General features: G+C 36.2%; 1 protein-coding gene across 1 annotated transcript; it reads right to left on the minus strand.

Moving 5' to 3' along the window:
- ptpdc1a (protein tyrosine phosphatase domain containing 1a) lies at window positions 1-24,571 on the minus strand. Its single transcript, XM_056468553.1, has 10 exons — window positions 24,419-24,571; window positions 14,291-14,374; window positions 11,843-12,014; window positions 10,217-10,297; window positions 10,010-10,128; window positions 8,054-8,191; window positions 6,834-7,957; window positions 6,526-6,711; window positions 4,367-4,477; window positions 1-1,185 (listed from the first exon to the last, which is right to left on the minus strand). The coding sequence occupies exons 2-10, from the start codon at window positions 14,364-14,366 to the stop codon at window positions 1,051-1,053; spliced, it is 2,142 nt and encodes a 713-aa protein (XP_056324528.1). The 5' UTR covers window positions 14,367-14,374; window positions 24,419-24,571; the 3' UTR covers window positions 1-1,050.
- Between the last annotated feature and the right edge of the window lie 1,468 nt (window positions 24,572-26,039).

Raw genomic sequence — 26,039 nt, forward strand, 5'->3', positions numbered from 1 at the left:
TAACATTCAAAAGGTTTATTTTGTAGAACGCAATGGAAATGTAATAAACAAAAATATATAGTGCTTTGGAAAACCCACACTCCTCCTTTAAGAACTGAAGAAGAAAAACCGTACAATTCTTCCACGTACATGAATGAATAAACACGTATTCTGCTGGCTACATGATGTGACTTATAAAGACAATTATAATTGACAACAAAACAAAAATATGAGGTCAGTTTCAACACAGTGTTCGCTAGTATTAAACACCACAATACACATATTCGTATATTTGCGTTCCTAAGTTCATTAAAAGAAGCAGCTTAGTTATAAATAATGCAAATAACAATGTAAAGAGCATCCTGGGCAGTATTTTGCTTCATTTTAACAGGAATTGTATTGATACATTCTCAGAAATTGTGATCAAGTCCATGCTGATCTATTACTAATGTAAACTGCATTGCATTATGAATGAAAGCATTCAGCGGTCCTCTATTGTACTTTAAATACAATCATTTAAATTGCAAAGGCAAAAAAAATAAATAAATAAAATCAGCAAATCTGGCAATTTGCTTCATTCAATAAAACCATTAAAGATTTAATCATAAAATGATGTGTTGCACAGTGATATTATTTGGTTTAGTCGATAATGAGGTACGTCGAACGTTTCCCTCTCTATTCAAACAGTTTTATAAGACAAAACATACTTTCAGGAGAATTCTCAGTTCGTTAAATCCAAAAGAAAGCATAGAAATAAATACATACGTGACATAGCTATTAATAAATAGTTTAATCAGTTAGCTAATAAATATTGTATACCAAAAATAAACTATTAAGGAACAAAATTAGAAAAATAGCCTAACAAAACCTTGTGGCACACATGTATGGCAGTCATTATTGTTCTCTCACACATAAAAGACATTAAGATTACGTCATTTAAAGGAGTACTCATGGCAAAGACACTGAATACAGAAAATAAACACTACACCTGTTAGTTTGTGCCTTTTTGTATCATTTGTTTCTTAAAAATGACAGTGCAGACTCCAGACTTGAGTTTCCTTGTCCAGTTGATCATGGTACGTATGAACAGTGGCAGGTCAACTCCAGCTCCTCCATTGCTTTTGTCCTCAAATCCCTGAGAACGGGGATCATGACGTCTTTCAGAGTTTTATAGATTAATCGGCCGTTCTCTGAATCTGAGGAAATCTGGAATAAACCAATATTACATTGTTAGGAGGAGACCGATGTTAAAATCACATAATGTGGATTTAGTCATAAACAATCCATAAAGTTCCGCAAAACATTACAAAACCAAACTAAATGTGCCAGCAGTCGGATTTAAAAGGTGTCATACAATGATTGAAACAACATGTTAAACTGTTTTCTGATTTCTAAATAGAATACACAGTTGAAATCAGAATCATTAATCCTCCTGAATTATTACCTTCTATATTTTTCCCCAATTTTTGTTTAACGGAAACATTTTCAACATTTTAAACATAATAATTTTAATAACTCATTTCTAATAACTGATTTCTTTCATCTTTGCCAGGGTGACAGAACATAATATTTAATTATGGTGGCTTGAGAAAGCCAACATATTGTTTTACTGTAAAACATACTGTTATACTACATAAGCTTATTACTTCTTCTTAGACTATTTTAAGAACACATCTCCTGCTAGACCATTCATACTACAACCACCAAACTAACTCCAAACCAGACTGAATTAGGCTGCTATATCTTTTCCATCTGATCCGACTTATGGTTTCCCGAAACTGTCCTGGAAAATTTTTCCATTATAAAAAAAACTGCCACTGACACTCACACTGACATTGGACATACTAACAACATACCAATCCATACTAGAAACAAACTAACAAGCATACTAATCTATACTGGAAACATTATAACAAACATACTAATCATATTAGCAACATTCTAATTCATACTAAATTCATGCCAACAACATGCTAGTTTATACTAAAAACATGCTAGCGACATGCTAATTCATACTAGAACCATTCTAATAACATGCTAATTTATGTTAGCAACTGCCTAGCAACTACTCAGAACACCTTAGCAGCATTTAAGCAACCACTCAGGACGCTCTAGCAACAGCCTTGCAACACCTCTGCAACCACCTTGCAAAGCCTGAGCAACCACTCAGAACAACCAAGCAACCGCCTAGAAACCACTCAGAACACCCTAATAAACACCAAGCAACACCTTAGCAACAACCTAGAACACCTCAGCAAATGCCTGGCAATGCCTTAGCAACCCCTCAGAACACCCTAGCAACCAACTAGCAACGTCTTAGCAACGCCATAGCAACCACTCAGAACACCCTAGCAACTACCTAGTAACATCTTAGCAACAAGATAGAACATCTTAGCAACCGCCTAGCAATGCCTTAGCAACGGCCTAGCAACAACTTAGCAACCGCCTAACAACCACTCAGAACACCCAAGCGATCACTTAGCAACACCTTAGCAACTGCCTAACAACCATTTAGAACACCCTAGCAACTGCATAGCAACAACTTGCAACCACCTAGCAACACCTTAGAAACCACCTAGCAACGCCTTAATGACCTCTCAGAACACCCTAGCAACTGCCTAGCAACCACTCAGAACATCCTAGCAACCATTCAGAACACCCTAGCAACCACTCAGAACACCCTACCACCAGCCTTGCAAGAAACATTCCAATCCATACTAGAAACATGCAAATCTATGTAGTTTACTGTTTCAAATATCTTAAAAACTACTTTAATTATTTGAACTACTTCAAGCTTACAGATGAGGCTCTCGAGACACTATAAAGTTAGTCTACGAACTTTACTTTTCTAGTTTGATATTTTCCTAATATCCAGCTTAAAGTGCAATTTAAAGGCCTAACTAGGTTAATTAGGCAAGTTAGGGTGATTAGGCAAGTCATTGTATAATGATGGTTTGTTCTGTAATCGATAGAGAAAAAAAGTGCTTAGAGGGCTATTAATATTGGTGTTAAAATCTTTTTTTTTTAATAAGAACTTTTATTCTAGCCGAAATGAAACAAATGACTTTCTCCAGAAGAAAAAATATTATAGCAAATGCTGTGAAAATTTCCCTGCTCTGAAATAATTAAAAAAGAAAAAAAACTGACAGGTGGGCTGATAATTATGACGTCAACTGTATATGGTTTAGGAAAGTGCAGAAATTCTCCAGAAATGTTTTCCAAACCTAGAAATGGACCTGAACATGTTAAATATTTTCAATATCTGCATAAACAGATGAGTTTTAAAGTGACTTGAAACGCTAATATTAAGCAGTTTACATGTGTCTGTAGCCTCATCACAAACATGTGTGGGAAATGTATACATGTTAAACTAACAAAAGACATTTAAGCAAAGACATTTAAGCAAACCTCATGCCTCTTAAGGGTGACATTCATTATGCAGTCTGATGAGCTGGAACAAACAAGACCCTGTTGGCCTGTTTCCACTGAGTGGTACGGTACGATACGTTTTTATGGCCGTTTCAACTGTCAAAAGGTATAAGGACAAATAAGGACTAAATGTATTCTGTGTGTAGTTCTTCTGTAATTGGTAACATATCAGAGACTGTAAGGGTCTGTATGTGTTCATATACGTTGTGTAGACGTTACAGTAGCGTTACAGACGTTCGCATCATTGATCTGCAGTTATAATCGAATCGTGTTCATAGAAGGGTTAGTAATGGACATTTATACCGAAGTAATTATGTGTATACAGCATCTTTTTTGTGAGAAGGGCTTCTCATATGATGTGAATGACCCGTACAGCTTTACATTGACATTTCCTCAAGCGAGAATGACGTCGACTGAAACTTTCTGTCGTACACCACGACCACCAAAAGGGTACAATTGGTACCATTTTGGCAGTGGAAATGCAAGCCTGATAGAGGTGACCCGTATCGACCTGTACTGTACTGCTCTGTACCACTCAGTGGAAATGGGCCCATTGTGGTCATGCATGGTTGCTGGCTTAACTGAACTGCTTACTCTTCCTTAAAGTCTTTTTTTCAAAATAGGAGTCCCACATCCATGGTAAGCCTAATACTAGCTTAGATGAAAAAAAAATTAAGGGAAAACATATCATTGTTGTAATCTCACTAGGAAATGTTGTGCTCAATCAAATGCTGCCTGGGTTGTGTATATTAATGATCTCGTGTTGATCAAAGTCTGTGTTTTGTTCTAACTGGCTAGTTTTTCACCAGGAATTTACATGAGAACAAGGAAGCAATGGTGTTGGAGGCGTATGATATGTCATTGCCAGGTACTGAACACTTCTTATTCAGCCGTGCCTGGGTATATCCAGATATTCATTCCATGGAATCTTTAAAGTCATTTTGAATCCACGACTTACCCATGTAAATGCTTTGATTGCGCGTTCAAAAAAGGCATTCTCAACTTCCTCTGGTATTTTAAGCAAATGAGCAGCACAGTCAAGAATACAGAGAAGTGTTTGTTTTTGACCCTAAACAACACAAAGACAAAAACACAAATGTTTTAGCATACACACACACGCACATGCACACGCGCACACACACACTCCGTTTAGATGATAGAGGAAGACAGCAGTAATGTTATGCACCAAAAAGTAGTGGTTGCCCATCAGAGGGCTTCAACAAACTTTCAAGGATCAAAAATGATTAAAATTTTTTACAGTCATTTAAAAACAACAACAACAACAACAGAAGAACAGAGGTAGTGCAGTTGAGTAAAATCTATTAAAGAGAAATCTAAACTGTAATTTTGTAACAGATGTTTGATGTTTTGAAAATTGCAGAAACTGGATGTGAGAAAACAAAAGATGAATATATTAGGCTCGGTTTAAACACACTGCTGATAATCCTTGTGCGGTTCATTTCAAGAATACATCAGAAATCATCCGAACCTTGGTGTGCACCAATCAAGTGGACCAAGTCCACAGAATAGGTTGTTCTTCGATGTCTGTTCAACATTTGTTTGGTCTTACAGTGTGAACTTCAAGTTAACCAGGACTAATGCTGCATAACCAGGACAATTTACATACTGTCTTTCAAAAAAATAAATAAATAAATAAATGTTTCATATAATTAATTTGCATTTAATTTCAAAAAAGTATGTCCCAAATCATAGTACAAGTATGAAGTGCACGTCTAAGCACACTCTAATGGCTAATATTACCCACAATACATTGTGTGTTGAACGTGAATTTGATGAGAACTACAAACATTGGTAAAAGTGTTAATCTAAAAACATTGCAGATGCACGAGACAGATGGTTAAAGCTTTGGTAAAGATGTTTGAATGATTGTTAATTAAAATCTAACATAATTAGGGCACATTAATAAGCAACAGAACAGATTGTTAATGAGGAATTAATATGTTCCAAAGCTTGAAAAATCTTGTTATTAAATCAAATGTGTGTACTTGTCCTTCACACAAAAAAACCCTTACTTTTTGCACATAGTATAAATAAGCTAATTGGGACGCTATCATTTTCTGTTTTGATCCAAAACCAAAAGAGCCAAGAGAAGTGATGGAACAATGCAGAAAATAACATTAAGGTCAAATCACAATTCTATTTTTGTACCCTACCTTCCCCTTGGCCCTTGAAACAGAGTGTAAATGGGAAGGGCTTCAAAATTTACCCCTAAGAAATGGGACAGCACTACAACACCAGCACAGGTCATCACAGGTCATCACGTGTCATCGCGATCTCTTGCTTCATATGAGTTTGACTGTTGTAGTTATTCCAGTTGTGTTATTTTTTGGTATTTATCTTCAGGAAATCACTCAAGGCATATATCATGTTATCATAACGATATAATGCGGCAATAAGATCGTAACTGTACTGTACATTTACACTGTGGCCATATTCATCTATGTAAACAGACAAAAGCAACATTAACATTATAGCAGACACTGTAAAAAGCTCAATCCCAGCCACTAGGCTTTTTTGAGGGTATCCCAGTGTCTAGTCACAGAATGTTGTGGGACTACTTTACAGGAGTTATTATTAGGGATTATAGATAGCAAAATTTAGCTGTTTTTATTTTTTATTTTTTTAAGCATGCCAGTAAAACATGAAGGCCGTTATGAATATTAAAACATGTTTGTTTGTTGTAAAAAAATTGGTAATAATGACAAAAAAAAAACTAATTTGTGGATCTCCTTGCTTCCAGTTGCAGCCATGCTGCCGTTGTGGCTGGTGTATTCTGGGAAATTTTCTTACCTATTGATTTTGAGCGTTGTCCTGAAAAATCTCAGTTTGAAGGGATATCGAGCCCTTCCCTTTAGCCCTACGCCTTCAAGCTAAAGAGAATTGGAACACCTCTACCCCTTCATATGAACGCACAAAATAAGGGGTAAGGCGAAGGGTTAAGGGGTAGAATTGGGATTGGGCCTAAATGTCACCATTTTCAACCAAATATAAAAATAGCAAAATACTAAATTATTTGTTGTTTTCATGAAAATATAGAAAGTAGTACTCATTTGGTGAAGCACTCCTCGAAGGACATTGTTTCATGTTCCATGGTACCTTGTCGAGTGAATTCAGCGCATGCTCTGGATTCAGTCTGTTTCCAGACAAAGTCTCTACATCCTCTTTTGTGATGACGGGCTCCTTCAGCTGCTCCAGCCAGGACCACATGAGCATGGAGAGCACCACTGGATCTCTCTCAGTGCACAGTCTCTCCCATGCACCTTCACGAGAGTTCAGTTCAGTCTGAGGGACAACAGCAAAAATGGAGGGCAGTCAGTTAATAACTAAGATCACGATACAGATGATTGAATACATTGATACAAAGAATTGAAGACTCAATCCAAATATCTACTGCATACTCTTACCTGCCACACTGACAGCTTACTCCCGAGTTCCTCTCCATCAAGGTCTACGGTGAGAGCTTTGGCCACAAACAGATGACGAGTCTCAGGCGAGAGTTCACTCTGAAGCGTTAAAATGGGAACATCCTTGAAATGTTGTGTGACATCAGAGTTCGAGTGTTTGTTAGTGCTTCTGCCGACTTGACATATTGAAAACATTGTACTGCTGTCATTAGTCCTCCCTAGAAATCCATAAGACATGCTGCGCTTGGCCACCTTCAGAGGTGCCCGTTTTACAGAGGCGGGAGAGCAGGATACTTGCTCTTGAACTTTTTTGGACTGTACCAAGGAGCTCCTAGAACCAGTTAAAAGGTCATGATTGGGGCTGCTGTCGATATCTGATGACAGAAGATCAGGAGTTTCTGCAGCTAATCTGCTCTGAGATGCATAAAGCTCAGAAAAGTTTAACCCAGATTTGCTGCCAAGATTTTGGGGACTTTGTAGCACATGTACCCTTTGGTCTAGTTTGTGCAAAGCAGAGTCACTATAGCTAAAACATTTGCTCAAGATGAGCCGAGACCTGTAGGTATTGTCTACCGTCGGCCACCTCCAGAGCACATCAAACTCTTGGTCACTGCAGAGGGGCTGGTCATGAGGTGGATCACACGGTGTCCCAAGCAAATTGGGCTGGTCGGGGGATCGAGGTGAGGAAATGGGTATGCCTTTGCCCCTCATCTCCTTCCCCAATTGCTGAAGGGCCTGCAGAGAGACGGTCTTCTCCACCTCCTCTGTGAGGTCTGGGATTTCCAACACCTCCTCTTCCACTGTCTGCCGGTTCTCCGCTATGTCCAGCAGTAGCCTGCAGATCAGGTGTATGATCTTTGGCATGTTCTTCATGTGGCGTGCCTCATATCCATGCAGCAGATGCCGCTGACGGGTCAGATACTGCGACAACGTGACCTCATGAGCTTTAGGCTCAGCACACGAAAACACACTCCTCAGCGGCACGAGGAACTGGGCAAACTCTCGAACGCACAACAGTTGGCCACGGGTCTGGATTGAGTTGGGACGTTTAGCTCTAACGAACAAAATGGCTTGATCCGCACTCATCCGGGATGTGAATACCAAGAAGCATGCTATTAAGACACCTATAAGAAGGGTAATTAATAATCAAGTAAATGCATATGCAAATGGACTGAATATTGAAGTGATCTTCTGAAATAGAATTGCTGTAGGACACTGACCTGTTCTGCCGAGTCCAGCATGGCAGTGGACAGCGATTTTCCCTTCTTGCATGGCAAATGACATCACCTTCACCATGTCAAGGATTGTAGTCAAGGATGCCACACCATAATCCTTCCAGCCAAAGTTGTAAAAATAAACTAGAAATACATAAAATGAAAAGGCGATGTTTACACCAAAATAAAAATCTGCTGGTAATATTCTCACTCTTAGGATATCAAAGATATAGCTGACTTTTTCAGAGGATTTTTAACTGAAATTATTACTCTTGGTAATCCATAAAATGCAAGTCAATGACTTTCAAGAGAATTAAATTGGTACTTGTGGCCTTGGTTGAAGCATTGAAGTGTTTTGAAGTGAAACAAATGGTCTGTGCAAGACCGTGAACATTATTTACAGTAGGCATGGCACGATAATCGGTTTCAAGGTTTACAGCGGTTTGGAAAAAGTCACGGTTTAAAACAGCTACAATTTTCTGTAATACTGTTCCTGTGGTAAATGTACATTTTTTTGTTTGGTTTTTTACATGTCGTCAAATATTTTAGAAGATTTTATTATTGTTTTAGGGCAACGGTATCTCCAGCAGCAAAGGACCATCCCCATCAAAAGCTACTGGTCAGCCCACAATCCTCTTACTGTTCCAAAATATTTGAAATGTTTCTTAAAATAAAATATATTGTTTTCAATAGAAAGAAATGTTGTTGTTTTTTACCCAGACATTTAAAAAAAGAACATATTTTGAGCTGTAATCACCATACTGTGATACTGTGAAACCATTCTTATACCGGCCCATGCCTAATTTACAGTATTAGAAACTTTAATCCACAGCCTCGACAAACAGGTCTGAGTGTGTTCAATCTTCCTGATTGAGATTGTACACAAATTATTTCATTTTTTAAAACAGACTGCAGTATTTACGATAAGCATAAGTACCAATGTAATGAACATTATATTGTCCTCAACATTGCAAATAAACAGCAACAGCTCTTGTACATGTATAGCCACAGCCATATCACCCTGCAGCCTAAGACCAGTTACTCACTGAAGCTAAGCAGGGCTGAGCCTGGTCAGTATCTGGATGGGAGACCACATGGGAACACTAGGTTGCTGTTGGAAGTGCTGTTAGTGAGGCCAGCAGGGGGCACTCAACCTGCAGTCTGTGTAAGTCCTAATGCCCCAGTAAAGTGAAGGGGACACTATACTGTCAGTGAGCGCTGTCTTTCGGATGAGACATTAAACCGAGGTCCTGACTCAGTAGTCAGTAAAAATCCAATGGCACTTCTCGTAAAGAGTAGGGGTGTAACCCCGGTGTTCTGGCCAAATTCCTTCCATCAGTCCTTACCGATCATGGCCTCCAGATCATCCCCATCCACCAAACTGGCTCTATCACTGTCTCTCTACTCCCCTTTAAGCTGGTGTGTGGTGAGTTGTCCTGTGGCTGCTGCACACTGGTTGTGGCGTGGAGAGACCCCCCACCCCCCTCATGATTGTAAAGTACTTGAGGAAGGAAGTCTGTGCTCCAATCCAGAAACACACCTACATATGGTTTATTTTTATGTAAAAACATACTCCATCTCCTTTCAGGATGACTGGAAATATAAATGACACAACACACAGAGGGCATCTCATCAGTGCTGACTCTTCCTTAATTTGCTAGACGTTTCATGCATGTTTCGACACGCTTGGCTCTGCGGAAAATTGTGCCTTCCATAGTTTCCCAGAAGGCAGAGCCTATAAGCACAGCACGGCTCTCAGGAGAGCTTGTTAAGGACTGCCAATCCCCATAAGCCTCAAAACCTGAATGAAAGCTGAACACCCCCTGCAAGCACCATCGCTGCAGGTTAAAGCAAATAGTGCTCAAAAGCTTCTTCAGCTTGTCAAACAAGCTGACGATTTAATGTAATAACAGTCAGGATTTACCCATTTAGATTGTTTGCGCGCATGTGTGAAATACTCACTCCCTGCCTCCATGAAAAGCTCTGGGCGATAAGTGAAGCCGCTTTCTGGCTCCAGAGTGCTGCCACAGCTTGCGTGTTCCCCTGGACGCTGCAGGTTGATTACAGTCTTTAAACCACATCTAGAAGTAGAAAAAAAGCAAGATTAAGCATCAGCAAAGCCATCCTTGCTACTTAATGGGAATCATTTATTTCAAGAGTTCAACGTACGCATGAAATTGTTCGATGATGTTGAATTTTTCGATGATTTCAGTTGAAGGTCTTGCCATGGCTAACAGATGATCAGTTATCCTGTGAAGCACAAGATACAAATATTGCAACCATATAGTTAAACTTTTTTGATTACCTGACCCGTAGAGTAATGGCAGGACTCGCGAATGTAACAAAGAGCCATGCATTACATGGTTTTAGGAGTCCCCAATATTCAATATCAAGAGAGTGACTCCATAAGGTAACGTACACTGCACACACTTGATTATGTAATGTGTGAAGTCACGAGTGCGTGTCAGCACAAGGATAATCGATAAGGTCTATCGATTTACAGGGTTATCAACAATATGTATATTTTTGGCTTGGCAGAGCCTTCTTTTAAAGATTGTTGTGCTCATCCTTGCTACAGGCAAAAATAAAACCACCTTTCAAATAAATTTTACTTTCGTTGAAACCAAATCGGAGAAGTATAGGAATCAGTACTCGGTATCTGCGAGTTCAAAAATTAAAATGCTCGTACTCGTATCGGTTTGTAAGGAAGTGGTACCTGTTCATTCCTAAATATATGTCAAGTAATGTTTATCTTTTTTTAGATTTATTCATCTATCCGATGTTTTTACCTTACAAATATGGATGATTTATCTTAAAAAAAGCAAAGTAGCAAGTATGTAAATTTCCAAACATTGGCCAGAATAGTACAAGCTAGGGTTGCATGATACTGGAATTCAGTACCAATCGATACCAAAATACCGCTAATATAAACGTTATTGAGCACATTCTTAAACACCGCTGATTTGCCATTGGGTTCATATGCTCAACCGAAATGACTGTGATTGGCCGTGAAGGTCATCAGTTCACCGAACTCACCGTTGTTTACCGAATGTAAACACAGATACAGGGACACTGGAGTGTTTTAAAGCCATGATTCATCAGCAGATTACTTGTATGTCCGCTTATAGACAAACCGCTGATCAACGTGACTTTGAAACGCTCCAGTGTCCCATCCATCCATCCATCCATCCATCCATCCATCCATATATATATATATATATATATATATATATATATATATATATATATATATATATATATATATATATATATATATATATATATATATATATATATATATATATATATATATATATAAATAAAACATAATATATTGATAGACTGATGGACAACAGCTTTGTAGAACAGACAGAAAGTAAAATAAAATGCTTAGATTTTTCCATATTAGCATTAAAGAAAATGTTCATGAATAAATTAATTCAAATGTTAGAAAAATATATTAATAAAGTTAAAATTAAATCTAAAATAAACGGATGCTTTCAATTTACAATGAAAAAACAAAACAAATAACCATCAATGGAGCCTTTGACTACACAGTAAACATTTATATAATCAATTAGTCATGACAGCATATGTTTTCAGTTCATAGTAACAAAGTTAATCATGTTCTAACTTAAAATAGCTTGTGTAATTAAGTCGGTTTAATATAATAAAGTTCAATGGACTCATAAGGTTAATTTGATTCAGCTTAATTTAAGGGAACCAGGATTTATTTACACAATGAATAGATAATGACTCAATATTTTAAAAAAAACCTACTCGATGACGGCTTACCATGAGGAGTAGAGTCCTTTAACAGCTTGCTCCTTGTCGCTCCAGCGAGAGGGGTTTTCATATTTGCATGCTCGACCTCCACATGCCATGGAGCACTGCATATGTCCTGGGATGACATGCCTTAAAGTCTCACCCACCTTGGTGTACTTCGCCGTAGGCACTCGGACATTTACTGCAAAAACAGATGAAGAAAATTCAGAATTCACTCACCAGACCTAGCAGCCCCAATATAAACATGATTAATTACATCCGCAGCCCGTTATGCCAGTCTGTGCCTCAGAAATGCTAAACGCCACGATGACCCTCTGTGAAGACGTCGACAAAACTTCCACAGCTGAGCTATGCCTCCTAATCAAGATCTTTTTATGAAAACCCATGACGATCTCCTCTATGAGGGAAGAACAAGCCTGTCTCTGCATTTAGCACAGCCTGAACCAACTAAGCACTGACTCCAGAGCAGTGAATCACCACTATACGATCACAAAAGCGACACGCAAACCAACTGATTCCCCTGTTGCACTTGAAGTCAGTGGGAGGCTGTGCTGAAGTGTGTGTTTGTGTGTCATCTCAGGTGGAAGCGAAAAAGGATGATGTGTTTTATGGAAATGATAAAGACAGCTCTGGTTGCGTAACCCAGCCTGCATTTCAACAAAGAGTCTAAAATTACACCTTTTCAACTAATGTGCTGCATCTGCGACAGTGAATGTGAAGATTTCACGCAATTAGGAGCACAGAAATTGAATAGCACATAAAAGAAAAGTACTTTTCTCTGTACGCCAGTGGACTAAGCATTTGAAGAGGCTTATGAAATAATGGATATGAGCTTGAAGTTCTGGTTACCAAGGCCATTAGTGTGCTCTTTCTCACCTCAGCCACTTGAGGTAGTTTCCAAGATAATTATAGATGCATTATCTCTGGTTTTTAAAAGGAACCAGCTGAGATAGAAGGAGTCATTTAAAATGATGAAGAAAAAATACAGTAATCAAAAATATTATTATTGTAATTTAAATAACAATTGTTTAAATTAAATGAATAGCTGTGATTATTCATTTTAAATCTTCATACTTCCACTATCTGGCTTTTCCCACTGGTTAGCACGTTGTTTTTAAAAAACCAGTCTGAGATGATTCACGCTTTATGACATGGCGCATTATCTTGCTGGAAGTAGACATCAGAAGATGGGTACACTGTGGTCATAAAGAGATGGACGTGGTCAGCAACAATACTCAGGTAGGCTGTGGCGTTGACACAATGCTCAATTGATACTAATGGATCCAAAGTGTGCCAAGAAAATATCCCCACACTATTACACCACCACCAGCCTGAACCATTGATATAAGGCAGAATGGATCTATGCTTTTTTAGATTGTTGATGCCAAATTCTGACCATTCCATCCGAATGTAACAGCAGAAATCAAGACTCATCAGACCAGGCAACGTTTTTCCAATCTTCAATTGCCCAATTTAGTTAAGCCTGTGCAAAACTTAGCCTCAGTTTCTGTTCTTAGCTGACAGAAGTGGCAACCGGTGTGGTTTTCTGCTGCTGAAGCCCATCCGACTCAAGGTTTGATGTGTTGGGTATTTAGAGATACTCTTCTGCATACCTCGGTTGTTATTGTGGTTATTTGAGTTTCTGTTGCCTTTGTATCAGCTGGAACCAGTCTGGCCATTGTCCTCTGACATCAACAAGTCATTTGCGCCCACAGAACTGCCGCTCACAGGATATTTTCTCTTTTTCAGACTTTTAGAGGTTGTGCGTGAAAATCCCAGTAAAGCAGCAGTTTCTGAAATACTCATACCAGCCCTTCTCACACCAACCATGCCACATTCAAAGTCACTTAAATCACCTTTGTTCTCCATTCCGATGCTCAGTTTGAACTGAGCGGATTGTCTTGTCCATGTCTACATGCCTAAATGCATTGAGTTGCTGTCATGTGATTGGCTGATTAGAAATTTGCATTAATGAGCAGTTGGACAGGTGTACCTAATAAAGTAACCGGTTAGTGTATATATACACACAGTATATGCATTTAAAGTAAGGCTCAGAATAATCATGTTTAGTTTTACATAAATATATCTGCTACACTGAATGATGATGAAATATTTACCCACATTTTGGCATTAATTACACAATTTATTAAAATCACAAACATTAAATAATGCACTATTTAATGTGTTATATACATAAAACCACTTTTGTTAATTACATTTGATGCAAACACCAAAATTAACCCATCAAGAAAGTTTAATATTTCATTTGCTGTTTGTATATCACAACATCAAATCTATCTATCTATCTATCTATCTATCTATCTATCCATCCATCCATGCATAGACACATATATATACATATATATACACACACGCACACACACATTTTTTTTTTCCAAATAAATACCTTGAATTAATAATCTTTCATGCACAGGTAGAGAAACAGAAGTAGAATACCTGTCTCCATGTCAGTGTTGGACTCTCTGCTGGTGGAGTAGGGCAGATCACTCAACAAACTGACGCCTGCTGCCATGACCGACACTGAAACATGGGAGCAGACATGGTGTAAACGCCTCAGACACAAAACAATGGCAGGGCAAACAGTCAAGACACAACATAAACGAGGAAGTTATATGGCTGGTTGCCTTGGAGTTTTCTCCCTTGGGAGGAGAATGTGCAATGTCTGTTGCTGTGTGTCACACACCAGATCTACTGTCACTGCAACATATAATGTATATGTATGTACTGTATATAGTGAGGTGTTATTATTCTCCCCACTGTTCATCCATCAAACATTAGAAGCTTTTCAGAATTAACTAATTACTTTCAGCGGGCTATGAATAACCCCCAAAACCAGTCTATTGCGATATTAAAGTGTACATTGAATAGTACTGTTGGGAATACAAAGGGAAAACAAATATGGAGGAACAAAACACAATTAACTCAAACAAGTTTGGATACAGATATTCTCACGATACTAATAAAACATTAAAATACACCAAGAATAATGTTATTTTCACGATGACTAAATATGAAGCACAAAGCCAATCACAAACTAAAGTCACTCAGTTTTCAGTATGCATATGGATTATTAGTAGCACATCCTCAGCACTTTTGAAGTGATACTATTTTAGTACGTACACCAAAGCTCTGAACACGTCATTGTGTCAGTTTAACCCTACACTTCGCAGCAGATCAAGTGTCAACAGTGGACTACTCGCATTACCTTTGTGACTATAATAGCCATCACTTTAATCAAAGGTAGGAGTGGTGATGACTGCAACCATCCTGCTCTCAAACAGAACCAGTACCTCTGGATTTTCATTTTGTTTGACAAAATACTGTGGAAACTTAAACTATATTTTAAATAACTTTTTTTTAATGCAACTCCATTAATCAGCCTGTTCTGCCCAATTCTCTTTAAAATATAAATGTTCCAAAATTGGGTTTACGCCTGGATATAGGGGAACCGTTTTTGGATTCCGAAAGGATTTTTCTGTTAAAGCAAATTCACATCTAAGACAAACAAGTCGGCCACTGCATTTAGAATTTTGTGAGAAAATTGCTGTCATGTTCACACTTCCCCAACAACTGGCAGGTATAATAATGAAATTAATTAAATGATCCTTCTCTGGACTGAAAATACATTCATGTTAGCCTATCTGGTCCCTGGCAAGGTTAAGTCAGAATCTGTTGCCATTTGATCATAGCACACTACTCATGTATTCCATGATCCAACAAACACCAATTGAACATATTCAGTCAGGTGAAAACAAACTCTGACCAACTGCAACAAACGCCCATCAGGGGTAAAACTCCAGCAGGCTTTGTTTTTGTTTCTGTTCATCAGTCCAGTGTGAATTGGCCTTTAAATGTCCTTAAAAACTTTTTCTGAATCAAAGGATTCCAAGAGGTAACTCCGTTATAGCGACATCAAGCACATGTAATGTAATGTATTTTTGATTTATTGCCATGTCAGCAACCAAGGCTATTTTCATGGCAAGAACATTTCAATATTAAATCATTTTTAAATAAACAAATAAGAACAACAAACAAATGAATACACAAGTTAAATAAGATGTTTAGTGTTAATATATGATAAGAATTCTAAAATCTTTTCTGGTGTCACTTGGTTAAAAATGTCCTTAAGAAAATTCATTTCATAAAAAAAGTCTTCTAGAATCATTAAAAGCAGGACAGTCCAGTAAAATGTGTTTTACAGTAAGCGGAGTTTTGCAGCACAAACATTGAGTGGGGTCTTCATCTTTGAGCAAAAAAAACATGGGTTAATCTTGTATGCCCAATACGACATCTGGTAAAAATAACTTGCTCAAATCTTGTCTTAAAATTCGGTTTGAGATTTTAGCTTGGATTTCATGCAATTTATTATTTTCCAATGCATCCCACTCCTCTTGCCACTTGTTTAAAATGTAAATGTTGATAAAAGGTCTGATCTCTGATGGAGGAATTTGGCATTTGTTCACAATTTGTTTCAAAGCATCTTTAGCAGCTGCATCAGCTCGCTCATTTCCTGAAAGCCCGACATGTCCTGGAATCCAGCAAAAAAACTATGTAATAAAACTGATTTTGTAGATGGTGTACTTTGGTTAAAATATTATCAATCAAAGGATGATCATTTTTGTAGATTCCATCACTTGGAGGCATGATTTGGAGTCTGTAAAAATAATTGATTTCTTTTTTTGGGCATTTTCTATCTGACATCAAGCACATAATCAACAACCAGAGGACGGAGGCCATCTTGATCAAAGCTGTGTATTTGAGTATGTTTTGGGTTTGAAAATAGAGATGGAATGTAGACAAGTTATGCCAGGAGGGCTTTAAAAAAGAATTTACTACCCATTACATCTTGCACCATACCTACAAGTGCTACATTGCTAAATAAATTCTACACATCATTGAAGCTGAACAAAAGTACACAATGCAGCAGACAAATTCAACACGTGTCTTTAAAACACTGTGAAGATGTTTTTGTATGGCATGCATTTACCCAAGTACACGTTCATGTTGCACTAGCTAATTTACTCCTTCCAAAAGACGTTCTTATAGCTGAAATCATTATCAGATCCTGCAGTGCAAACATGCCAAAAAGTTCTAGGAACTGTAAAAACTTTCCTCTGGTGCGAAAGCTGCTATGGATGCTAAAGGTTTATCCTGTAGCTGATAATCAAATAACATACACATTAATTGAAACTTCTAATCAACCAACAAAAAGAATACAAACAGTCACTCTTAAAATATTTTGCGTCCACAATGATGCCACTGAAAAATTTGCTTACATAAGGAGAGGGTTCTTATAATAAGGGATGCACAATATATCAGCGGCCATATTTATATTGGCCAGTAAATGCTATTTTTAATGTTATCGTTATCGGTCCAATATCAAAATTGGGCAGATATCTTTAAAGCCATTAGATTACGTAATTGTACTGCCTGCTTCACGCATGTGTGGGTCACACTTGTTTGGTGCACTAAAAGCTTCCCTCACAAAGCCTATTATTCCTTCAAAGTCTATTCTCACAAAGTTTGTGTGGTATGGCTGTTCGTTAATATTTCAGTACGTAACCATCTCCCTCATCATTGTAGATATGTTTGATAGAGAGTCATTGTGTATTTTGGTTTAAATCGCATCAGGAAAAATATTACATGTGTATAAATGAAAGATAACTTTGTATAAGCACAAGAGAATCTTGAGGTTGTGTGTTAAATGACCCAGCAACTAACAATTGTACATATAACATGTTTTGTTTTTTTGAGAACATTTGAGCTGGTTCCAGTTCTTAGCTCTTTCGTGTTCGTTTTAGTTCACATATATTTATTTTATTAGTTTGTTAATTAAATCCCACTTTGTTATTTAACCTATTATTTTTTATGCAACAGTCATGTTAATTTGCTATGAAGAAAAGGAAATTATTTTTGGCATGCTGATTTATGTGAATATAGGTCTATATAATCACCTTGCCATTTTAAATAATGTTTGTTTTTGTTTTGTTTTTTGCTTTGAGTAGGTTATTCTAAGATCAGTTCAGACTTTTATGAAGTTTTTAAAATAAAATCAGTTGTTCACTGTATAAAAATATAACATTTTGAAATATTTATTGGCTATAGTATATCGGTTATCGGCCTCCAACAGAGTTATCGATATCAGCCCAAAAATCCATATCAATGCATCTTTAATAATAAGCATTTTTACTAAACCTTATGAACAGATCAATTTAAAGATTGACCAAAAATGGGTTAAAATGTGCTGTTTTAAATGGTAGTAACAATAAACTGACTACATCAGACCTTAGTAAACCACATTACATGATCAACTGCTGTTCTCACATACACCAAATTTTAAAGTCGAAATGGAAACTCCAACAAGTGCAGACTTTGCTGGCATAACAAAAACTGCACAAAACTATTTAAAAATTATAATTATTGCTATAAAAGTAATATATTCAATATTCCAATCAATAATATATTCAACATTCCAATAGTGGTGCGACCTTGTGCAAAGCATTAGTGTTGCATGCATAGGTGGTTTATCCAAATTTGACCAATCACATGGGGCCTTAGAACCTTTATATCTGCATTAGGTGCTATTACGCCACTGGCTAAACCGTGCCCAAAGGTGAAGCTAGTGTCTCAGAGCAGAGAGTTAAAAATAAACACTAATGTCAGTAGTAGGATCAATTAAAAGGACAACAGCCAATAAGAATGAGATTATCTGCTAAGTTTTTCCAGTAATTCTCCAGTCGTTTTAGTCACAGTTGGATTTAATTAAATCAGAAAAATATCTATTAGCTGTTTATTGTTTTTAACAAGACCATTACACAAACAAATCATTTAAACAATAATTAACAACTAAAATAGCATTATTTTAGGGAAATGGCATATAGCAAGAATTATGATAAGTGCAATACTCAACAATATAGCGTATTTTCCTAGTTCAATCCTAACTTAGTGCTGAAAGCAAGACTGGAAATACAGATGACTCAATTCAGGTTGTTTAGGATTATTTCTTTCTTTCAAGAAACCAATATTCACATTTATATAACCGTTCTGTCTGGTTCTTGAATCTGATTGGCTGATAGCTGTGTGATATTCTGCCAGTAACAGGACTTGACCAACCCCATCACCCCTGTGTGTATTACTCCACCCACATACAGCAACAAGCAGAGGACACTCTACAGTTTGACAAATATTCCTGCTGTTCCACAACATAATGTACCTGAGGCTTTTTAGATGAGAATGTAGTTATTTAGATTGCAACTGCAGTTTATTTATAAGGATAGTGCCTATTTTAAATATTTATAATTTCTGAGAGGCAACGCGTTGACGGCCATTAGCCTGCTATACTGATTAAACTAAAGACGATTGACGTTGTCTATCCACAAGATGGCGACAGGACCCCATAATAATCACTTAGAAAATTAAAACATCGTAATTTCTAACTACAGCTGATCAAATCATTATTAAACATACAAGTGATATTCTAAGTCGATCTCTCTCTTTTGTATGTTGTAGTGCTGCATTTATACCATATAATTGTAGTGTGTTGAGTGTGAGATGGGACTCGCATATCAGGAATGTGTGTGTTGCATTAGCAGAAAGAAAGAAGAAATGCCCGCATGTGTTTAGCATTTAACCTTGTCGCAAACACAACAGAAATCTTAAAGTTGTACTGCTTTTTTCAGGGTTTATAATTGTGATACCTCAATAGCAAAAGAGAAATACTGTAGACTGTAATTATGTAGGGAGACATCTCTGTATCTCTCTCATTATCGCCTTATAATCTTAAAAAGTCAGCAAAATCACCTGTTTTGTCTTCACTTTAGACATTACGCTAGAGAATCATTCAAATTCTAGCTCTAAAGTGACGTTGGTGAATTAGTAACGGCTTCTGCTCTTCTGACGTCAGCTGCAAATGTGAATGAATGGTGGAAGAAAGTAGTTCCTAATACAAAAGGGTTTTTAGACTCTCCATGTTTGATTTTCTTTTTTATATACAGGATTATGCCGTCGAACTGTTGTATAAATGCAATATTACACTCATAGCTGTGCGATATGGCTGTATATCAGCACTGATGGGACACTAACGCACGCCTCCAACCAGTGCTGATATACAGCCATATCGCACTGCTACGAGTGTGATATTGCTCATTTATTGTGCAATTTTATATTCACAAACAGCTACATTGCACAATACATGAAAAGCAATATCCCAAAAAAAGCATAATAAGGGTATTTCTACATGTTTTCATTCTTTAAAACTTCTCAAAGAATACCAACCAAAAATTTTAACGTATATGTAGACTTCAAACCATACTTTAATCCAAAACCTCCAATGATTTCATATGAGGAGCATTTCTTCTGTCGAATTGATTCATGTCTCTGTATTACTAATCTAAAGTAATAAAGAAGAAAAGTGCTGCCTAAGTAATGGCTCTTTGCATCTGGTTTGTTTAGCGATCTGTGGCGCATTCAGGATGATGTTAGTAGTCATCTGAAGCGCCATGATTAATTCATACTGAAAAACGAGAAGACAGGACAGCAGAGTGCCATTATGAGACTCGTTTGAATTGTAACGTACACTTCTCTTAACACACCGATCCAGCAGAGACAGTGAAACCTCACCCGAGTCATCCAAAAACTCAATCTGACTCTACTCAATCAGTGTGCACTATTCATCGGATTACGAATGGATTTTTCCTAATCCTGATCCTGATCAACACATCAATAGGCAAGACAGAGACTTGTGCGTCTTGAGGCTTACATTTGAACACACGCTGGGATGATTTCTTAACTCAGTTTAATCGTTTATTATCCGTTTCAATGCATTTTAATGAATTAACATTGTGAACATGCTTGCAAACCATATTCCAGCTTTCGTCTTTACAAAAGCTGTTGGGTGAATCCTTGAGCGCTGCCCACTGGATTTAAATCAAAGGGTGCCGATCACTTTCATCTAAACTTTGAACTGATTTTTCAAAGCGCTTTCAAAACAAGCAGAGTTATAAAAGAAGTCTATACATACTTCATATCTGATTAGTTTTACCACTTCATTTGCATCGTATTCACTCAATGCTATTTTGAGGACTGTTGATAAAATGAGAACTGTTCATTTAATAAACCATAAAAAAACATGGATAAAAAGACATAAAATGAAAATTTGCTCACCCCTAAATGGTTCCAAACTAGTATGAGAACACAAAAGGAACCTCTTAGTGCCATCTGAAATAGTCTTCTAATAATAGTATTTTTCTCAGCTTCCTATGTCTTGATTCAGTCATTTTACTTTTATGGCAAGGAATAGATAATTTCTATTGCTTTTAACATGAAATAACTGAACATAAACATAAGAGGCTAAGAGAAATTATCACTGTAGAAGAAAATTACACTGTAAAACCCAAAAAGTTAAGGTAAGTGAAACTGTTTGAGGAAACAAACCATTGCAACAAACCAGAAAGTAATAAAATAAAAAAAAGTTAAAAACTAATTCTAATGAGTGCTGTGAACTTAATCCATTTAAGTAAACAAAGCAATTTAAGCATAGTAAAACCCAATATATGAAGAGAAATCAAACCAACTTAAAACTATTAATAGCTATAATAAACTAAATGCATGCACAACACTCTGAGGTCCGTGTCTTCAGTAGTAAATACATGGGGAAATTAAACAAATGTTATTATAAGGAAAATAATTAAACCATTATGGTAAACAGAGTTAAAAAAAAGACATTACTTAAATAAAAAGTTAAAGTTCTTATGTGTATAGTTTAAGTATTTTATAGTATATGTTAGTTATGCATAGGCTTTTTTTATAATAGCTTATGTCCAGTGTTTTGTTTGTATTTATAATTAATCCATGTAGCACAGTTGTCCTGCAAGACACATTTCTTTCCTCTTTATGTGGAATGGAACGGATTGCGTAGCTATACACAAACAAAAGAAAATTAAGACCCGTTTAAAAAAGATTTAAGATCTACAACACAATATTTCAGCAGATTTAAGACCTAAAATTTTATTTTTGAGATTTAAGACATTTTAAGACTTTAAGACGCCGCAGATAGCATCAATGCTAAAAACATATAGACCATTTCAATGTGGTGATGTCATTGGCCCATGAACATTTCCTGCTTATCGTCAAACTATTTCATAACTGTTACAAAAAGCAGTTCAATCATAACATAACTTTAAAACAGCTATCGTAACATTATTTAGCAATATGTGGACCTTTTGGGATTTTCGGAAGCTATGGAAATTAAAAACGGAAAACAGGAAATACATTGGGAACATTGTTATTGTTTACATCCCTCAAAATGGTCTATACAATGCAAGTCAAGTGCTACTGGTTTCAAAATGACCTCAAAATACCTTATTAACTGTATACATGTATTCATTTCATGCCGCTTTATAATAACACTAAAATGCATCAGCTTTAGTCACCACAAGCTCTCTGAGTGTACAGCAAATGCGTTTCGTTACATGTTATTTCCGATATGACCACAGAGCTGGAGTTCAAGATTTGCCTGAGCCAGTTATATCAGTCAGTGAAGCGCTTACAGAAATCTTGCTGTTGTTGCTGGCACTCTGTATGACCCTTCACATGCCCTCTCCTTTACAAAGCACCAAGTACATCTATGCAGAGATCCATCATCGTGGGAACATTCAATGAGGAGTCAAGTTCATTTAAATTAATACAAGACTTCCAGAGCAAACTGCAGCATAAATTGCAGCTAAAGGTCAAGAGCAGGAACGTAATCTTGTACTGCTTTCCTATTGAAGAACATTTGACACATTTTTAATCAATTTCTTAGGGCAGACGATGCAGTAAAAGATTAATTAATTTGAGATGCAGGGACCTTAAAGGAACGCTGCATCGCTGTATATGGGAATGTAAAGGAATACAACTTCTGGAAAGGTGTGAAAGAAATGATAGAAAAGATTATTGAGGTTAATATACCAATGTCTCCTTTAAATTTTTATTTCATTTATATCCCAAGGAGATCAAGTTAAAAATACTAAGCATATATTTATGAACATACAGTTGAAGTCAGAATTATTAGCCCCCCATTGAATTTTTTTTTTTCTTTTTTAAATATTTGCCAAAAAAATAAACAGATGGCTAATAATTCTGAATTTAACTGCATGTATTCTGCAAGCAAAACAGCTTATTTCTTTAGGCTAGGCTGAAAGAGATGGTAACAAACGTGTCAATGGAAAAAAAAAATGTAGAAATATTAAGAAATAAATTCATAATTTTTGATAGTTTGGGGCCCTTTTATGTGGTTTATAAAGGTGGTGGAGTTGGAATTGTTTTATTAAAGGATTAGTAAAAGAGGTGATATTGTATTCTGATCTAAAATCCTCAGAAGCCTTTTGTTTTGTTTGCTTTTTGGTTTGTTATATCTGGTACCTGGAAATATGCGTGTACATGTTAAATATATAATAATAATAAAAAGATTAACTAATTAAATGTATTTTGTGTGTTTGTTTTTTGCCAAATCAGAAACTTCATGGCAAGATCAACACAGATAAAAACATGTTATATAATCGTAAAAACTCCAATTAAATGTATTAAAATAAATAAACTGTATACACACACACACACACTCACACAATGAAAGCTACAATATTTGTTTGTTGTCTAAACACACTTCTTTTAAACTTTTATTATCTAGTCATGGCATCAAGACATAATTACTATTATTTTTTTTATTTTTTTGTGTGTGTGTTTGTCCAATCCCATAGCATCCAACAAGTTATTGCGGGAAAGTTGGTTTTATATTTGCACATTCATTCAGTAACAACTTGTTACATGTTCCCTATATTGTTCACCATGGTACTTTGAATATCCAGCTTGAAATGACATGCAAGTATGACTTCAAAACAACATTAACATGATAGTCATTGGCTGATAATATGATTTCAGTATTTAAAATTAGCAAAAAATACTTTATTGAGATGAAATTATTGGAGAGAAAGTCTGAATGTGTGAGTAATTAACCAACTTTACCTCAGTCAACAAGTTAAATAAATTAGGGTTTATCAAAGTGCCTCTATTGTATAGTCTTTAGGTTCATACAACATTATTTATAAGGAAACATCACTTACATAAGAATAGCATTATTTAAATGGTACTAACAGCATTCTTGTAACTATAAACATATTGTAACATATTAATATTAATTTTCAGTTTCTCATCTGTGTGATATTCCGGTTTGGTCACAAAAATTTACGTCCAATACTGTACTGTACGTGGATTTTACGTCCAAAATTAATGTAGGTACAGTACATTACTGTTATTAACACAGGCATTAAAGCTCACAAAAGGACAAAGCCGTTTGTTTTGATCCACAAATCTGCCGCTGCAGTTTATGAATTATTCCCTGCACTGACATTGTGATCATAACAATCCGACGCAAATACACAGTAAACAATCTTAAAGAGCAGACCACTAGATTAACTAATAGACTGGTTGCTTAATCTCTTGCGGTGCATATCTCTCAGCTAGCCATTAATGCTATTGTGCTAAAAGCAAATGCTAAGATTAGGGCTCATGTGCCCGATTGTCACATACCTCGGTCCGTGGGTGCGGATTCTGTTAGCTGAAGACCATTGTTTCCACTGAGCTCATGGTGAAATGCAAAAGCATGAATCAACAGCGGACACGGGCGCGTGCATTTGTATCAGTTTCGCTGCTCAATAGGATGTTACATTGTAACAGGTTGGAGGAAACAGATCAGGCTTGTCATTGGGCGAGCCGCGTCACGTGATCAAATGAGAGCTATAAAGAGCGGATGAAGCTGAGTGAGCGCATGTGTGAGGAAGAGACGCTCGAGGAGCAGCACACGTTTATAAACTGCTGAGTGGTTAAGGGTTTAATTCGCGTATTTCTTGACCTAATAAACTGAAGTACTTACAAACGTTATCAAAGCCATTATAAATTATGTAAACATAAAAAGTATAGAACCCGTTCCCGCTTATAATTACTTTTACTTGCTAGTAAATTTACCAAAGAGCAGGGGAGAGTGGGGCCATTTTCTTCAGTTTCTCACAGACAGTTTTTCATGGAAACCCAAAATTTTATTATAATAAAAACACATCTATTAGACACCCACCCGCATTGCTATAATTTGTATTTTTTTGGTAAACAGACTAAATGTAAATGAATTAAATTGTTAAATGTGTTAAATTGGCCATATAAATTCAGACTATTAAAAGAACAAGCAACAGCCAATTATCAGGCCTAAAAAACTGAACAAAAATATTTTTACTGAAAATCTAGACTGAACATTTACTAAACTACTTCTTTGTACTGTGAAATAAATTAAATAGTCAATGAATTCATTTTTTAAATTAAATTACATTGAAACTGTGATCAAATTAAATTGTACATTGTTAATGGCAAGCTTTTAAATTATGTAATAGCAACTCTGTCAATCCTGATTAAACTGTCTATGCTAGGGAAATACAATAGCTTTAACGCTTGATAACTAAACCTATTTAAAGCTAAGAAAACAGTGATTTAAATTGTATTGAAATTGTTTCACAAAAACCGATTAGACAGTATGAGAAATTTACTGAACATTAAAAAAAAATAGTTTTTTTTTTTTTTTTTTTTTTACCTCCAAATGAGTTTCATAATGAAGGAATGGTCACATATGACTGATTTCTCTTAGACTGAATGAGGGTGTAACTGAGAATATGCAGTATGAATATCATCACTCTAGCTCATTCCTGAATGGAGGAATAAGTCTTGTTGCAACTCCCCCTAACAAAGAGAGGGTGAATAACAAACATTATGTTAAATTCTGTAATACCAACAAAAAATTATTTTATTGTAAAACACACTCCATTTACAACTTTGATGGTTTGTGTCAAATAAATAATACAATGATAAAAAAAAAACAAATAAATGCAGTAAGAATTGCATTTCTTAATTTACCACTGTATTATGCATTGTGAAAATACCAATAGGGAAAATGCATTCAACTTTGAAAGTTTCAAGTGTATAAATTAATAATTGAATACATAATCAAAAACTATATATTTAAAGAACATTAAATGCAACAGAAAGCTTCCATGAATGTTAAAGGTTGTTCATGACAATAAAGATTTGTTTTTAACTGTTTGTATATCATATAAAGTATACCTAGTGAGTTAAGAGGATGTTTATGATGCTCTAGACTGACCAGGGT

The sequence above is a fragment of the Danio aesculapii genome, chromosome 11 (genome assembly GCF_903798145.1).
Source record: "Danio aesculapii chromosome 11, fDanAes4.1, whole genome shotgun sequence".
Classification (NCBI taxonomy): domain Eukaryota; kingdom Metazoa; phylum Chordata; class Actinopteri; order Cypriniformes; family Danionidae; genus Danio; species Danio aesculapii.

Excerpts from the sequence above, each read along its gene's own strand:
- ptpdc1a (XM_056468553.1), bottom strand. The coding sequence starts at position 14,366 with ATGGCAGCAGGCGTCAGTTTGTTGAGTGATCTGCCCTACTCCACCAGC. Across the intron at positions 4,478-6,525 it reads CGCTGAATTCACTCGACAAG|GGTCAAAAACAAACACTTCT; the intron begins GTACCATGGAAC and ends TGTGTTGTTTAG. Across the intron at positions 1,186-4,366 it reads CAATCAAAGCATTTACATGG|ATTTCCTCAGATTCAGAGAA; the intron begins GTAAGTCGTGGA and ends GGTTTATTCCAG.